Below are 18809 nucleotides of genomic sequence, written 5' to 3' on the forward strand. Positions count from 1 at the left end.
AACAAAAACCTAAAAAAAGATCCACCTCTGTTTAAGGCGCCGTTTAGCTGTTGTCGGAACGTTAGCTCCATATCCATATGAAAAGAGAACTCTCTCTGCTTCGTCCTCATTCTCCACTGCAAGAAGAAGCAATTTAGAATTACTGGACAGTGTAAAAAGTTAGAAAACAAAACGCTGAACCAAAGGACTAGGGTCCAATAAAATATTTAATATCGAAGTTGTTTCACCATTTAATACAACTATCAAAAGGATACATTTGCAGAAATTAACTTTTTTTTTTCCAAAATTATTATTGTCCCCCACACCATGTGTACTGAATCCTATGTAGGCCCACTTGTGCAATTTTGCTTTTGTATCTTTTTTTAAACAACTTCAGTGGTGTTCTGTATGTTGTTTACTATTGTGGCAGGGCTGGAGTTAGAATTCCCTTTCCTGATGAGGCAGGGGGGGAATGTGGCCAGGTGCTAATTGATTTACTGATTATAAAATTAGTCCTGGCCACAAGCTGGTTTACAAGCCTGGAGGTAAATGTCTGTGTGAGTTGTGCTGACTGGGAATCGTCACGACTGTGTGTTAACCAGGGTGACCAAAACATGGAACAGAAAACATATTATCTTGATAACTATGTGTATACCAGGATCACTAGTAAATGGAAAGAATAGGGAAATATAACAATTGTGTAAAGATGGCACTAACATTAAAAAATGTATGTGAAAGTATAAAAATACCCTTAACAATGAGCACAAAGGCACCAACACATGTGTGTGTTTCTGTAGTGAATGTACATAATATGCTGCAATATTACCACCTTAAGCCAACGCCAGTCTTAGACACAAATATCTGTAGTAAAACAATATTTCACGAAAATTAAGTTAGCTCAATACTGATCAAACTACCTCACCAAGCACAGATGTAAACTGTGGGAAATCATTAACAACCTGCCTAGCTGGAAAAAGAAAAACCACAGGTGCTTGTATCTTTAAAATTTTTATGACCTACTTTCTGCAGCTTGCATGGTAACATCATCAAGCTCCTGTTCTAATTTTTCGTAGGTTTCCAGTCGAGCTTGATATTCAGAATTCTGTGCCTGCAGCTCAGTAATGCGCTTCTCTGTCAAAGTCTGAAGACTATAAAACTCTTTTGTCAAGACCTGTTTGGAAAAATGTTAGAATACAGCTTTGTGTTTGTCTAACAGATGAATAAGGACATCTGAGGATGACTATGCAACTTTCAATTTAACGATACATATTCAAATTATGGCAAAATTTACAATTGATAAATCAGACTGATAAATAAACAAAAATAAAATATAGCAACAAGATAGCTGTTTCAGCACCAATAAAGGACTACCTTGATCAATGTATTCTACGTATGTTTAGCATTTCAGACAATTAAGAAATTACTACAGATCAAATAAAGTTAAGTTTGATTTTGATTAATAGGAATAATGGGAATACACTGATTAATAGGAACATGATCTGTAATCCATTACGACAAGAAAACTAGCTTAAGAGAAATAGTGTTTAATGTTAGGATTTGAAAGTAAATATAGGATGCATTCAAAAAACTTTTATTTTTTTTATTGTTTATCAGATGGTGTGCCATGGATTAATGATAACTAACAAGTGATTCATGTTGGTAAAAACTATGGTTACCTGACTGAAAGTTAAAGAAACTGTAAACTTGCCTCCAGTTTTTTCTGGTGTTTCTCACACTCTAATTGGCACTGACTGAGATTTTTGGCTGTTTCCTCCTGTATCATCTGAGCACGCTCAGCTTCAAAGGATTTGAATTTTACTTGGTTGAGCAACTCAGCAACCCGGCTGTCTGTTCCCAGCTGAAGCTGTCTGAACCTGGAAGAAGAATGGCAGGCACTATAAATGGGGCTAAATCAACTCAATCTGAACAAAGGTTTTATCATGTTGCTTGCAATGCCTGCTGGGAATGGTCTCATCTTTCCAGAACGTGTCCTCAGCGTGGTTACGCTAGCAAATATTCTGGCTGAGCTGGAATCGAACCCTAACTTTTGACAGCACAAGAGGACACATTCTGGAAAGCGTTTGGCAGCGTTTACACTAGCAAAATCTTCCGGAAACAAAAGAAAGAAAAAATAACCCCCCTCCAAAAGAAATGACTGCATTTAAAAAAAACATGACATGCAGTCAAAGAAAACACCCAAGGAGTTGAGCTATATCAAAGTAAATTAAGCATTTTCCACAGCAAGAGTCCAATGTAATTAGACTTCATGTATACATAGAACATAATTCTAAAATACACAAATTTATGACCTTGCACGGTACACTCACTAAACACAACATAATACTTCAGACGTCATATCCATACATTAAAACCTGTAGTTTATGACTAACAGAACAGCTAATTATGTTTGTTCAATGCAAAAATTATACAGAAATGTAGGACAAAAGCTTAAATGACGTTAGTAGAAAGGGCCTAGGGGCATTTATCTTTTAATAAGAACTTCCACCTAGTTTCTGTTTCACAATCATCAATACAGGTGATGTCATCAAATCACGGTGACATGTTGAAACGTGAACATCACAGTTTAAAACACTCTGACAATGATCTTGAAAATTAATTCCATGACAAAAAACAATCTTTCATACGCACAGATGTGTATGAATAAAAAAAAAATAAGAATCTGAGGCTTTAATAGAATAATGCTTAATTATTTGTCTCAGAGGAATCTTAGCTGTATAGTCAGTCTATATCTAAATACAGAGGTGAGTTTTGCATTTTAATCCATCACCTGGAAGCTGTGTTGAGATTTATAGATAGAAGCAGACATTAAAAATAATCATAATAAAAAAAAAGTTTGTCCCGTCTTATTTTATTATGTTGTAAGACAACCTATTATTAGATCCTTTGATCTGATGTGAGTGACATTTAGATTTGAAATATGCGCTTTAATATTTTTTAAGATGATATCAAGAAGATAAATTATTTATGTTACTTTTCTTTATTCACAAGTATACTCTTTAGCTAATATGTCATGTGTTAATAGCTTACCAATTCTTAGATCGGTTTAACTGGAGTCATTATTTGGTTGTACAGTATGAACATATGGAGGATATGTGACAGACTTGCAGGTAGATCAGTTGGTGTGATATCCCCTGAGAGAGAGAGATAGCGCAGGAAATTCTACTACTGTAATGTTATTCAAAGGTTTCATCTATTTTGGCTATCTGTAGTATTTATGGACTAAATTAAGCATTTTTTTTAACCTCTGGGAATTCCCTCCACTATTAATGGCTCAAAGTAACTGTTAGAATACATTTTGAAGTCCTTCAAATAAAGACAATAAACATGTTGTGTTTGAAACAAAATGAGAAATTTTAAATGCAACAATTTTGATCACCATGCAGCAAGGTGCAATGCAAACAAATACCATATTCTAGATTATCTAGCTAAAACAGCATGTGTTGAACTTGATTTACTTCCACTTAACGTTTGTCATACTGAGTTTTGTTTTGAAATAAACCATGTTTAAAAACCATGGATATATAATATTTGTACGTGCATAATACATTATATATATATATATATATATATATATATATATATATATATATATATATATATACACACACACACACAGAGTCAAAAATATTTAGCAAATAATGCATAGATACTACAAAGCGCTCTTATGGAATTTTGGTATAATGCTATGTCTGGATTTTTGTTTTGTTTCCCTCGCTTTTGTTTAATTTATTTCTTTTGGTGGCCAAATGAGGCAGGCTGCACTTGCAAATCTTCAACCCTGTTTAAGAAAAGTGCACGATACGAGTGGCTGTGCAAGCCAAACTGGAACACTGACAGAAACATTTAAATATACCCTGACATATTTTAAAATCTGAATTTTGAAGGAGAATTTCTCTCCCTAAAAGAAAACTACATGTAAACCCAAATACAAAATAGTGACACTTTTCTTTTTGCATGTAAACCAAGCCATAGTTGAATTTAAAACGCTACTTCATTTTCTTCTTTATCCAAGAATAGAGCCCAGCGAGTGATTCATCAACCCTCTTTACATCTCAGCTGCAGTACAGCATCTGTCATTTTTGGCTCACAAACCAGCTCTTATGTGAATGCGAGCAATCTTTTTCCCTTGCATAAAAACTCAGAGTATGCTTAACAACTGTAGTGAAGATCTGCTGGAATCTCAGGCATGCGTCTACAGCAATGCAACACAACTGTCCACCAACATGAGCAAATAAGGCTTGAAATGCTTAGAAGGAATACAAATCTTGTACTCTGGGTAATGCGAAAATGTGATCAATGAGACATATAATAAAGAATAGTGAACAAAATTAATATCTTCAAAAGCTTACATATAGTCTCCCTACAGAGCTACTGGGGTGCATTTTTAGAAAATTCTTTCCCAATTTTTAAATATCTAACACACGTCTGTAGTGTTTCAGCAAGGCAGTGTATTTCTAGTATTATTTTTGGCAGAATTATGTACTACTGTATATATTAAATGCAGAATGTGGTCTTTCACCATTCAGCAAATGACTTCATAATTTGAACTCACAGCTGATGATCATGCATATGTATAAACATACAAAGGAATCAAACCATACTGAAAACATGTAGATTATACTGCATCGTGTAACTATGCAGTATAATCTATCACAAAACAAAAAACAAAAAAAACACCACACACACGTTGAGAAAAAAAAAAAAAAAAAACTATCAACAATTATCCAACATTTAAAGGAGTGGAATTTAGCTTTGTGCCAAAAGCATTAAATAGTGCTTAATGATGGAGCCAGAAAAACTTGATATTTCAAGCATATAGTGCCAGGTGTATTATATACAAATCCAGGTAAGTCTAGATACTAAAGAAAATAAAGACATAACAATTGTACAATCATGGGAACAGACGGGTTGCGTGTTTTACACTTTTTAAAATCAGTTTTAGGAGGACACCATTTTTTTTTTTAACATGCAGTCCTCAGGAACAACTGAACTGCCAATAATTACAGGCATTGTTTTGAAATAATCTTTCTGTCTACACTAAGACTGGTGTTTCAGGTGACAAGAGACTTTAAAGAGACGAGAGGGTGCTTTTCTCAAGACTGTTCAACATCAGAAAAATCTGACATTAAGTACAGGATAAATGGTAGGCTTATTCAGTTGAGCCAGCTTAGTTCCTTTATAGAAGTCATGAACAAAACTGAGAATACACACTACAATTAATAACCAACATGGGCTCTTTAAAGATCTGAGAGATAAGGTATACAGACTTCTCAAATTTCAAAGCAACATACTTCAAGTGCACTTTACAGTATTCTGTCTTTGCAGAAAGTGAACATAGGATATTTGTTTTCATTCTGTGTTACATTTTTAGATGATATGGCTTCAAACTTGACATCGAACCAACTGCCTCTCCCTCAAAAGTAAATATATTAATACAATTACATATCAACACTCATTAAACCAATTGTAGCTTTATTTCTAGTTACTACTCTACTTCTCTCTACAGGTTTTTTTTTTAATTCATGTGAAAAATGGCAATACAATTGTATTTTTCTTTTAAGAAAGTTTACAAACGAGAGGAGGCCATTCAGCCCATCTTGCTCGTTTGGTTGTTAGTAGCTTATTGATCCCAGAATCTCATCAAGCAGCTTCTTGAAGGATCCCAGGGTGTCAGCTTCAACAACATTACTGGGGAGTTGGTTCCAGACCCCTGGTCCTTTTTTCAAGTCAAAGAAGTCCCCCGGGTTGACATTGTCTATACCTTTTAGGATTTTATAATAGAATTACTGTGAACCAATTTTCCACAGAGCACAATATGGCAAAAAGGTTTGGTCCAGGTTTCATTTAACAATGTAGGCAACATTTCTCACTTGTAACTGGTGATCAGAACATTCAAAGTCAACATGATGCGCCTCAGCACTAGTGCCGTCAGATCAGTTACCTCTAGACGCTTGCCTTAACTGGAACTTTACCAGTTACATGATATTCTATTTTTACACACCCTTATTACCAAGATGACTGTGCAAAGTGCGAAGGACTGCTGAATCCATCCCATACCCAGTTTACACTAGCCACTTTTAAGCTGGCTTTGAGGTGGCTTAAGTCTTTTTTGTTTTTTTATAGTGTAAAGGCAACCGTCGTCAAAGTGGCCTGACCAGAGGGGCGGCTATGACACGCTTTGGTCTGTATTTTGCTCCATTGTGAATGCATCGAGACGGCTCTATGTTTGCCATGTACACTGGTGGGCAACGCCCCGACTGTCGGAATCAAACAGGCACAGACAGCAGCAACAGGAAGTTGGGATCTTTGCCCAGAATACAGAACCGGTGACGGAACGCGGAGAGACTGAGGATCCCAAAATATAAAACAGACTTTTAGATTTGTGCTGGAATGTGAAACGGTTACAATTTATGTGGGATAAATATGAAACAAGCCTAGTTACCATGAAAGTTTGTCAGAAAAATTGGATTTACCCCATTTTTCAGCCTTAATTTTCAGGTCCCGGTCGTACACGCTAAAATTCCAGTTGTGATATTGTACTCACATTTAAAAGTACAAAACTGTATCAAATGTCTTCACCCAAGGGATGGTCGATATGACGTTATCGGGCATGCATTACAGTTCATAAGAACATAAGAAAGTTTACAAACAAGAGGAGGCCATCAAGCAGCTTCTTGAAGGATCCCAGGGTGTCAGCTTCAATAACATTACTGGGGAGTTGGTTTCCAGACTTCCACGCTTCTCTGTGTAAAAAAAGTGCCTCCTATTTTCTGTTCTGAATGCTCTAAAGTTCAGGGGCTATGCACACATACGAGGCTGAAGCCAGCTTAGGTCTGTGCTCAAGTGTAAACACACATCTTAAGAGGAACCGGATTAACTTGTAGAACACGTTTTTGCAACCTCAAAGAAAACAAATGCCATAGTAATTTTCTTGTGTGACAGTAAAATGGGAATTGTTGCTGTGTACAATCCTTTAATTAAATTACTACAACTGTGCAATAGTTTATTTGTAAATTTTAGCTCAATACCTTATATACTGCAATTTGTGTGATTTATCACACAGAACATAATGGGTCAATAAGCATTATTATTCAGCGCAGCAGTATAAATGTATTTTTTTTTTGTAATGGATTGTATTTGACTTTTAAACTAAGCCATTGTTAGAGTGAATGTTTCAAGATGAGAAAATCCAGGTGGTCTTTTTTAATGATTTCTTTACTTGGAAAATTATTGTCTGAGGAGATGATCTGTGAGGTTTATAAATTAACAGGCTCAATTTTTGTGTAAACAAGACTGGTCCAATTATAGAGGGCCAGTCAGCTGATGAAACATTTCACGGATAACAATCTGCTTGAATCTCTACAGTCTGGCTTCCGGCCGCATCACAGAACTGAAACTTCTCTGCTCTGCTCTGGATTGTGAATTATCTCCTGCTCAATGCTGATGCTCCCTCTGTGCTTGTCCTCCTTGACCTAACAGCAGCTTTTGATACCACAGATCATGGCATTCTTCCTGACCGCCTTCAGAAGTATGCTGGGATCTCTGGAACCTGTCTCTCCTGGATGTCCTCTTACCTATCCGGATGCATCCAGTCTGTTTTCTATGCTGGATGCAGTGGTGTCACAAACCCAGTCACTTGTGGTGTCCCCCAAGGATCTGTTCTTGGGCCCCTTCTCTTCAATATCTACTTGCTTCACTTGGGTCACCCCATCCGCCAACACAGCCTCATGTTTCACTCCTATGCTGACGACACCCAGCTCTGCTTAAAACGCGACCCTGGAAACCCCTCTGCCATGGTCCAGCTCTCGGCTTGCATTCAAGACATCGAGGCCTGGATGTCTGCCAATTTTCTTCAGCTCAACACTAGCAAATCTGAACTCCTTCTAGTAGGATCTAAAACTCAACTTAAGAAATCACAATATAGCTGCCCTGAACCTGGAAATGGTCTGCTGCTGCCTTCCCCCACTGTACAAAGCCTTGGTGTACTTCTTGACAGTAATCTCTCCTTTGATGCCCACATTTCCTCCGTGGTCAAATCTTCCTTCTACCACCTTCGAAACATCTCCAAAGTCCCTACCTTTCTCTCCCAGATGCAGAGATACGTTGTCATGCATTTGTCTCCTCTCGACTCGACTACTGCAACTCTCTCTATGGTGTTCTCCCGGCACGCACCATAAACCGACTGCAGCTAGTTCAGAATGCCGCTGCCAGGATCCTTACCCGATGTAAAAAAACCGTGAACACATCACAACCCGTCTTGCCCAGCTGCACTGCCTACCTGTAAAGTTCAGGATTACTTTAAAAAAACTCTCCTGCTCACCTACAACGCCCTTCATCACATAGGTCCCGAGTACCTCCTCAACCTGCTGACCCGCTATGTCCCTGCCCACAAGCTGAGGTCTTCCGACTCTGGCCTGCTTGTTATCCCCAAGCAAAAGTGCACCACATTTGGAGAACGCTCGTTCAGTTTCATGGCTCCGACTCTTTGGAACTCTCTCCCAGCTTTGGTGCGTGATGCTCCCACCATCGCTCGCTTTAAATCGACCCACCTGTTCTCTCTTGCTTTCCATGCTCTTTAAGCCTGATATCTGCTATTAGCTGCTGTGTTGTTGCTACTATTTCATGTATTATGCTATTATCATGTATTATGCATTGTTTTTTATACTGTTTTTTTTTTTTTTTTTTTTTACTGTATATCATTTTTCTGTATTTAAATTATTATGGATTTTCTTGTTGTTACTGCATCTTGTAAAGAGCTTTGTGATGGTGGTCCACTATGAAAGGCGCTATATAAAATAGATTGACTGATTTTCTCTGCTTTTATACTTTGGCTTCGATTTATAAAATCATTGTTTAACCATCCAAACGCCTTCTCACCTATACCAATATTCATACGTCTTTGAAACAGAAGCTCTTGACCCACTGTGTTAAAAGCATAAGAAAGGTCAAAGAACACAGATGCACATACTTCATTTGTATCTAGGGCCAAGGTAATATCATGCATAACTTTCAGGACTGATCTCCACCCTTCAGTAATGGTGTAACACATGTAGATTTCCATAGTTGAGGTATTTCATTTGTCAAAATGAATGCAATAAATATAAATAAAGTTTCAGCTATAATATCAGCAGCAACTTTTATGCATAAGTATTTCTCTCTAGATCTTTAAGCGCCTGTAGAACTTCACTGTACTCAATAGCTCTGTGGCAGTGCAGAAGCCCTGCTGGTGTAAATAGGGTTAAATTTGGTAGGGATGGAATTAAGTCTGTCCCTGCTAACAATTACAGGTGTGGCCATTTCCCAATAAGGTAACTGCGTGCCAATTGGGGAATGGCCATCTGTATAAAAGAGGAGAAATCCTTTGTTGGGTAGGGAGTAGGTGAGTTTGTGAACTGTGTTTTTAAATGTTTTTTTATGTAGTGAAGGTGAATGCCCAGCCTACGTATTATTGTTTTGTTTTATACTTTTGTTTTGGCTCTTGTGCCTTTTTCTTTGTGTTAATAAACGTGTGCTTTAGAACAGTGGTTCTCAATCTGTGGTCTGCAGACCACTGGTAGTCCGTGTAAAGGTTACATAATTATGGAAAGGAAGTGACAGTACAGTTTATAGATCCCATTGCAAACCCAAAATTTGAGATCTTAAACTCAGCTAGACACAGGAAGAAAATGCATACATGAAGAATATTTCCAAGTTAAAAAAAAAAAGGTCTAAACACTCTCTCTACAGTTTTGGCGTGCCAAAAATGTATTCTTTACTAGGGAGTTTTTGTGTATTGCGCTCACATCCACTCAACACAGCAGCTTGTAAAGTAAGGGATAACACGACAGGGTGTGTATTGTGTTCCAACACAACACACAAGCCCTGAAGTATTATCCCGCTTCGAAAACGGATACAATACAAAATAAGTGTTTTTATTTATAAAAATAAAAAATGTTAATCATGTATTTTTGTTGATAATGAAAAGATACAGAAAAGGAGGCAAAGACAAAGTTCACTATCCACGCATTACTATCGCTGACCTGGAGAAGCCAATACAAAAATACATTATTTCCATTTTTAAATGCTTGGTCACTAGCAGACTATCATTGCAGTTTATGTCAGCACTGTTTACGGAGCGACTGAGTCCAGCATGGAAGCTTGGAAGCATGGAAGCTAACAGAGTACTCCTGACCAGCCGAATTATGCACTCAAGCATAGAATTATCATAACAGGCCGTTTACATTTTCAAGACAAACTATTTTTCATTGAGTTGTTGACTTGTTAAATCTTTGTGTCTCTTGTATAATCAATGTATCGCCTCAGCCTTAGTATTATAGTGATCTTTTTTTATGTGCTTATTTTTCATGCAGCTATACTATTTACTGTGTGGTCCGCAGAGATAAAAAAGAAAAATCCAGGTTGTCCATGAACAAAAAAGTTTGAGAAGCACTGCTTTAGGGCTTGAACTGCAGCTTCTGTCTCTGCCGGTAACAGCTTGGGCCGTGACGCTATCCTCCCACACATGGTGTGAGAAGTGGGACAGCGCCCTCTAGCAACCCCCCCCCCCTCCCGCCCTCCAAAAAAAAGAAAAATACCGATGCTGGCCATCACTATATCAAACAAAACACAACATAGTTCATAAACTCACCTAATTAGCACTCAATTATCTAATTGGGGAATGGCCACACCTGTGATTGTTGGCAGGGACAGAATTAACCCCATCCCTGTCAAACAGCCCTACTTATAACAACAGTGCTTCCACCCTGCCACAAGCTCTAAAATTTAATTTGAGTAGTAAAACAAAATTAATCTAATAAGATTGATGAGAATAAGGACCTATTACTGTAAGGGTAAAATTATACTTTAATGATCTGATCAGGTACATTTCCAGCTTAAGCCTCAAAATCAAGTGGACCCAGCTTAATGCCTACAGATACAGCCATTACTCTTTGCATGCATAAGAACATAAAGTTTACAAACGAGAGGCGGCCATTCAGCCCATCTTGCTCGTTTGGTTGTTAACAGCTTATTGATCTCAAAAAATTCACCAACAATATGTAGATATACCAAAGAAAAACACTTTTTTCAATCAATCAGTGTGTGTGTCAGGGCTGCCAAGACACAACCTCCCTAGGAATTTATTTCCCTAATATTTCAATTAACATGGCACGATATGTAGAAAGTTATGTTACCAACTTTCTTTACAACCTTTTTCAGGTTGGAAGGCTGATGCTGTTTCAGTCATTGCAAAGCCGATTTCTGGGGAGCGGCAAAGCAAAACACTTCTTACACTACTTCAAGTCCAGCCGTTTACTTGAAAAAACAGTTCCGTCAAACTACATTCTTTGCTGCAACAATCTAAATTATATTAGCCACACCGGAGTATGGTGGGAGGTGCTCCCATAGGTAGGCCATTGTTTTTTATTTTTATTTATTATAAAAATGTGACAAGGGAGGTAGTTGTCTTGGTTTATCCCTTTTCACTGACTGCCAAAAAAACAAGGGAGTGTAACCATAAGGATAAATGATTTTTTTCATAAGGTTATGAAAGAACATGGGAAAATGTACAACATATTTTTTAGACATCTTTAAGACATTTGTAACATTTTTCAGAAGCTTTTTATTGGGGAATCTGAGATCAAGCTGCAAGCGGGATACCACACACAAACACATAATATATATATATGAGGAGCAGTGGTTATGAGTAAGCACCCCAGATTCCCCAATATAGTTTTTGCTCAAAATAGACAACCTCCCAATGTTTTGGTATAAATCTACATATGTATGTATGTATGTATGTATGTATGTATGTATGTATGTATGTATGTATGTCTACTTAAGTACATAATATTCACATTTTATTAATCTTATTTAAAAGATCAGTACTTGAATCTTGCTCATTACATACATTATGGTGTCATTTTCAAAACTTGGCAAGTGGATTTGAGTAGATTTACAAATTTGATTGATTTCAAAAGTTTAAATCTACTTTGCTTTTGCATGCTAACTTAAATGAAGTGTTCTTTTTGGTTAAGTTATTATTATTATTATTATTATTTAAGTAAACATGCAGTTCCGGAGCACTATTATCAGAGATTTACTCAACATAAGAGTTACCAAACTTTGAAAATTAGACCCAAAGTGTCTGGGTTATTGTGGATTTTGTTAGGCATGTTTCAGAAGTCATAATCCTCTGGAGGCAGTATCAGTCACCAGTTACATCTGACCACACATACTGTGGATATGCATGTATTAGATTAGAATCATTATCTTTTTCTTTTCCTTTTTTTTTTTAAGGTCTGCTTTGCAAATTTTGCTGATGGAACTCTAATAATGATGTGCTCTAATCATCTGCCACATATAAATAAATTAGACTGCTATAGTTAAATTGGTTCACAGAAGGGTCCTATAAGCTTTATGTAGGAGCTCCATCATACCAGAGTATCATTGTCCTACCAGGTTTTTGTTTTACCTAAAAACCTAAAAAAAAAAAAAAAAAAAAAAATGAAATTCTCAGCTTACAACATTAAATGTAAGAAGCCTTACTGGTACCATTTTGTTTTACACTGTTTGCTTTTTATTTTACTTTACTTAATCCCCTTCACCTTGTTTATTTAAGGAAACAATAGCAGGATTACAAACAGGTATGCAGAGTTTCTAAAGGATAGTTAATGTTTATCTAAAAACACACGATCATGGCATTCTTAACCAAAAACAACTTTTATAAAACTAGATTTAAAAATTGGTAACATTAGGTTATCCTCTGCGACGGGGGTTGGAGGTGATACAATTAAGCATTAAGACATGACAGGGGGGTGATTAACATGAGGTAAATCACCCCCCTATAGGTGTTACGGCAAGAAGAAATGTGACCATTTACTTTCAATCTGTCTTTTGCATCTTCCACATTATACAGGACCAATACAAATAACATCGGAGAATAAAACAGTTGAGACGCTGTTATATTAGAACAATAAATACAACTGTGAATCTAACAGAACTAGCTGTAGCACTGACTTTTCTTTCTAGATCTAATGCTAGTTACCGTCCCGCTGCAGCAGTTGTAAATGGAATGGTTTGCACTCCTAGCATTGCAACCATTCAGTCTGCTAGAACTGATCATGAGGGATTGATTTGAATGTAGTCCCATTCTCTTTCATATCTTGGCTACGAAATACAAAACAGTGACAGGCAGGATCTCTTATTAAATACAGGTTTCAGTCTCATTATGGCCCAAACATGTCAGTCCCTTTTGTATACTATCTGTAGTGTTTATTTTGTCATGCTATTGGTTAATGAAGCATAATAAGATTTTAAAATGAATATAGGTTACAGCAATTGCATAACAAACAAGTAATATAAAAACAGCAACACTGCAAGCAGTCATTGGTTAAGGAGAATTTTTGTACTGGCACATACAAAATATGCAAATGTGAAGTGGGAAAAATTAAACTCCTGCTTTCTGAGATGTTTTCAGGCAAATATCTGTTTCAAATAAAAAAGGCTTTATTATAGCTACCAGGTGTGAAGTAAATCAACTAAAGAAATACATTTAAAATTTAAAAAACTTCAGAATTGTGCTTTTCTTAACAGAAGTCAGTCTTTAATTATCTAGAAACAAACTATTTCAAAATCATATATGAGAAACCAATCTATAAAAGTTAAGGGTTTGTCAAAATGCCAGTACATCTTATGTATTGTAGAAATGTCACTCTATAATAATAATAATAAGACGCCCTACACACCACGTATTAATTTATATAGTTTGCAAATTTGCTTCTTTTGACAAGGCTAGAATGGCTATACCATTCCCCTAGTCTATCTTGGCATGAATTTAATTTGTTTAGCAGTTCAAATTTGTGTTGTAGGTATTTCATGTAATTTTGTGCTTTAAAATCTTTTTCAGCTTTCAAATAATTAATGAAAATACTGCAATACTGCAATGACTATCATTATTAAAGTCAGCACTGCTACATTACATCACACAGAAGTTTATAAACAACCCATTGTTTTTGGAAAATAGTATTTTTATGCAGTCATTTTAAAAGATAAAGCTGTTAGGCAGTAGTTTTTTCAAAAAATGGTAAGATATTCAAAGCTAACTCAAAGTAAAAAAAAAAAAAAAAAAAAAAAAAAAAAAGTATAATGAAGCAAAGCTGACTTCAGTGTGACCACAATGTCTGGGCTACAGTGCAGTTTTCCTTTCAAATACACCACACTCAAATATAAGTAATCCACATAGACATCCATTAAAACATAGTTTACACCACACTCAATTAGTTCCGTCTTAAGAAACTCCTAAAAAACAAAACAGGGTGGCATCTTCTGCCAAACTAGTTCTTAACTCATCCCATTACACTGAATGAATGCATATTTAATTAAACAGTACAAGCGCAAGGATATCTAGCATCACATTTTTTTCACATTGAGTGGTCCTGAGTGAATAGATATACAGTGCCTTGCAAAAGTATTCAGACCCCTGACCAATTCTCTCATATTACTGAATTACAAATGGTACATTGAAATTTCGTTCTGTTTAATATTTTATTTTAAAACACTGAAACTCAAAATCAATTATTGTAAGGTGACATTGGTTTTATGTTGGGAAATGTTTTTAAGAAAAATAAAAAACTGAAATATCTTGCTTGCATAAGTATTCAACCCCCACACATTAATATTTGGTAGAGCCACCTTTCGCTGCAATAACAGCTTTAAGTCTTTTGGGGTAAGTATGTACCAGCTTTGCACACAGTGTCAGAGTGATTTTGGCCCATTCTTCTTGGCAGATTTGCTCCAGGTTGTTCAGGTTGGTTGGACGACGCTTGTGGACCGCAATTTTCAAATAGTGCCACAGATTCTCAATGGGATTGAGATCAGGACATTGACTGGGCCACTGTAGGACATTCACCTTTTTGTTCTTGAGCCACTCCAGTGTTGCTTTGGCCTTGTGCTTGGGATCATTGTCCTGCTGAAAGGTGAATTTCCTCCCAAGCTTCAGTTTTTTAGCAGACTGAAGCAGGTTCTCTTGCAGTATTTCCCTGTATTTTGCTCCATCTCTTCCTTCAATTTTAACAAGATGCCCAGTCCCTGCTGATGAGAAGCATCCCCACAGCATGATGCTGCCACCACCATACTTCACTGTAGGGATGGTGTGTCTTGAGGCATGGGCAGTGTTAGGTTTGCGCCACACATAGCGCTTTGAGTTTTGGCCAAAAAGCTCTATCTTGGTCTCATCTGACCACAAAGCCTTTTCCCACATTGCAGCTGGGTCACTCTCATGCTTTCTGGCAAACTCCAGACGTGCTTTCAGATGGTACTTTTTGAGTAACGGCTTCTTTTTTGCCACCCTCCCATACAGGCCAGTGTTATGCAGAGCTCTTGAAATGGTTGACTGGTGCACCATTACTCCACTCCCAGCCACTGAACTCTGTAGCTCCTTCAGAGTGATTGTTGGCCTCTCTGTGGCTTCTCTCACAAGTCTCCTTCTTGTTTGAGCACTGAGTTTTGAGGGACGGCTTTTTCTTGGCAGTGCCTGGGTGGTGTGATGCAGCTTCCACTTCCTGATTATTGATCCAACTGTGCTCACTGGGATATCCAAACACTTGGATATTATTTTATACCCTTTCCCTAATCTATGCATTTGTATTACTTTATCTAACTTCTGTAGAATGCTCTTTGGTCTTCATTTTCCTTCATATTCACAGCCTGACCAATGATCCTTCAACAGTGGGGTTTTTATCCAGAAAATGTGACAGCAACTTTAATGGTTCACAGGTGGAGGCCAATGGTAAGGTAATTGTGTCCTTGTTAGGGCAATTTCTTTCATCGGTGTAAACTGGGAGCTTCCACAGCACAGGGGTTGAATACTTATGCAAACAAGATATTTCAGTTTTTATTTTTTTTTTTATTTTTTTTTTTTTAAAAGAGTGACCAGTCAAATCACACTGCAGATCTTGATTGAAGGAAAGTATTTCTCAGAATTCAGTTGCTTAATTATCCTTGTTATATAAACAGAATACTCTATGAACATTCAGAGATTCCTGTAGTTACCGTAGACAACCCTTTGGAGGCTCAAGGGTTATTCAGCTATCATTAGTGAAATAACTAAAGTACTCCATTACCCCATTCACACAGAAGAGTTTTGACGGCACAGTGCTGGTACCGATACAGCATTTTTGTCTGCGTGTATTGCCTATAACGGCTCTGTGCTAGCATATTTTATGCCGGTATTAAACCACCTCAGGAGATGGTTTTATTTATTTATATTTATTGCATTTATATAGCACTTTTTATACAAAAGTATCGCAAAGCACTGTACAGTACATAGCAGAAAAAAATAACAAACCACAATACATTTGTATAGCAGCAGTGTAGAGTAGTGGTTAGGGCTCTGGACTCTTGACCGGAGGGTCATGGGTTCAATCCCAGGTGGGGGCCACTGCTGCTGTACCCTTGAGCAAGGTACTTTACCTAGATTGCTCCAGTAAAAACCCAACTGTATAAATGGGTAATTGTATGTAAAAATAATGTGATATCTTGTAACAATTGTAAGTCGCCCTGGATAAGAAATAAATAATAATAATAATAATAATAATAATAATAATAATAATAATAATAATAATATAGCATGTCTGACAGGGTAGTCGGGGGTTGATGACATCCCAAGACCAGATAGCTGACAGAACACACAGACAGGTACTACGGGTGAAAAGCTCTTTTGTGCGCCGTTTTTATTCAAAAGATAAATAAAATAACAAAAACAAAACAAAACAAAAAAAACAAAACACAACACCACACACACACTGCTCAGTGAGCACAAATAAAAAATAAAACAGATCTCGAACACAAAACAATTACCGTGCTGATGCTTCCCAGCACGAGTAGCAATTATTTTCTTTCTTTTCTTTTTACTTTTGTTTTAGATCTCTACTCGCTCTGGTTCTCTCCTCTTAACACCCACCCTGAGCACAGAAGCTGTGGGGTTTTTATACATGTGACCATCTTCGGATTAACAATAAATTAATCAGTCCGGAGATGGTCACATTCTGCACGAGTTTAGTGGATGGGGTTAAAAGCCCATACACGCTACCACACAATAACAAACAAAATCAGCACAAAATGCATTCAAATCATAAATAAAACAATACACAAACCATTATTTTAAATACACAAACAAATTCACCCGTTCCCAAACAATGCATTCTTTTAAATAATACATTCTCCCATCACCAATAAACACCAAACAATACATTATATTTATATGCATGGCTTTGCCCTGCCCCCTTTAATTATGGGCAGGGCTTTTCCTCTGCCCTGCCACAATGTTGCACATACAACTGCCACAATCAGACCATTTAAATAACATATTTAAATAACAGTATACACATAATAATAATACAAAGGCAACAATTTTTAAGTTTTTAATCTTGACTTGAAAACTGTAACAGTCCCAGCTTCCCTGACAAACAAAGGCAGAGCATTACATAATTTACTTTTGTTGACCCTAGCAATAACCAGCAGCCCCGCATCCTGTGATCTCAGAGTGTGGTTCGGAAGATAGGGGGTCAGTAACTCCTGCAAATAACTAGGTGCTAATCCATTCAGGGCCTTGTAAGTTAACAGCAAAATCTTAATCAATTCTACACTGCACAGGGAGCCAGTGTAAAGAGGCCAAAACAAGGGTAATATATTCACTTTTCCTGGTTTTAGTCAGAATTCTAGCAGCAGTATTCTGAACAAGCTGCAAGCTGGATACCAGAAAAAAGTGCATTACAATAATCAATTCTAGATGAAACGAAAACATGCATTAGTCTCTCGGCATCAGATACGGAAATAATTGTTCTAAGTTTAGCTATAGTTTTCAAATACTATGGCACTGTAGAACTTCTGTGTGAAGAGGTTATGACAGAACTGTGGTACTAACCTTCCGTGAGTATAAGGAGAGTGTTTCAGTCCAAAATATCAACGTGGTGGCGGTTCTTTAGCCAAATCGATCTTTCACATGAGCATCCGTTAAATAACAGTTTTTAAAAACATCTGGAATCTCTTCTTTCGTAACATATAGCGTCTTCCTACTAAACTACGCAACCTACATTGATCCCAAATCTCCTGTATACTGGCTTTTAACTGCTGTTGCAGATAACCATATGATTTATTAATAAAATCAAACACCATACAACTTTTTCTGTTACGATGACAACAGTGACGTAACTGAAGCACAAGGATTCTGTTCTAACAGCTGTGAAAAAAACTTATACAGGCATTGAGGCAGCATATTTTTGGTTGTGTGAATGGGATGGAACAGAAATTCCAAGCAGCCGTGCATATTCTGTGTGAATGGGGTATATGTACATTCATGGTGTATCCTCTATTTATCCTACACATATACCTGCTACTCTTAGGTGACTGTAGTATTAGGGGAAATCATTCGAGAGGGTGGCTTATCTGAGCATCTGAGAGTGGGTGGTGCGGGCAGGAAAAAAAACAAAAACAGAAAATGCCTTTTACACAAGCAATGGGATTTAGCACTTATTAAATAACTTATTAAGTAACTAAAAAAAGTAAATACTGTCCCTAAAACCACAAAACAAAAGAGACCCACCAGGGTCACCAAATGACACACCTGTTACCAGGATGTCTGGATACATTTACACAATCAAAAATCTCAGAGCATTCGCAGGGCTTAGTGCAGCACCTCTCTCACATGTAATCAAAGCTTGTCTCCCCTTTTATACAGTTGGGTTAATTCAATGACGTAATTATGCACTTGATTTGGCCATGCCATATTTTCCTACTGACTAGGTTGGCCTGTTCAGTCACTGCCTAATCAT

General features: G+C 37.0%; 1 protein-coding gene across 2 annotated transcripts in view; it reads right to left on the bottom strand.

Moving 5' to 3' along the window:
• Positions 1 to 18809, bottom strand: part of pibf1 (progesterone immunomodulatory binding factor 1) — a 42369-nt gene that overhangs the window by 13078 nt on the left and 10482 nt on the right. For both annotated transcript variants that reach the window (XR_004544848.3, XM_034008294.3), the window contains exons 11-13: positions 1688 to 1853; positions 1000 to 1150; positions 26 to 116 (exon numbers count right to left, since the gene is read on the bottom strand). Coding sequence is in view for 1 of the 2 variants with exons in the window: in XM_034008294.3 (XP_033864185.2) it covers positions 26 to 116; positions 1000 to 1150; positions 1688 to 1853 (408 nt within the window). In the remaining variant the exon portion in view is untranslated. The remainder of the gene's footprint in view (positions 1 to 25; positions 117 to 999; positions 1151 to 1687; positions 1854 to 18809) is intronic.

Source organism: Acipenser ruthenus, chromosome 9 (assembly GCF_902713425.1).
Source record: "Acipenser ruthenus chromosome 9, fAciRut3.2 maternal haplotype, whole genome shotgun sequence".
In the NCBI taxonomy this organism is placed as follows: Eukaryota; Metazoa; Chordata; class Actinopteri; order Acipenseriformes; family Acipenseridae; genus Acipenser; species Acipenser ruthenus.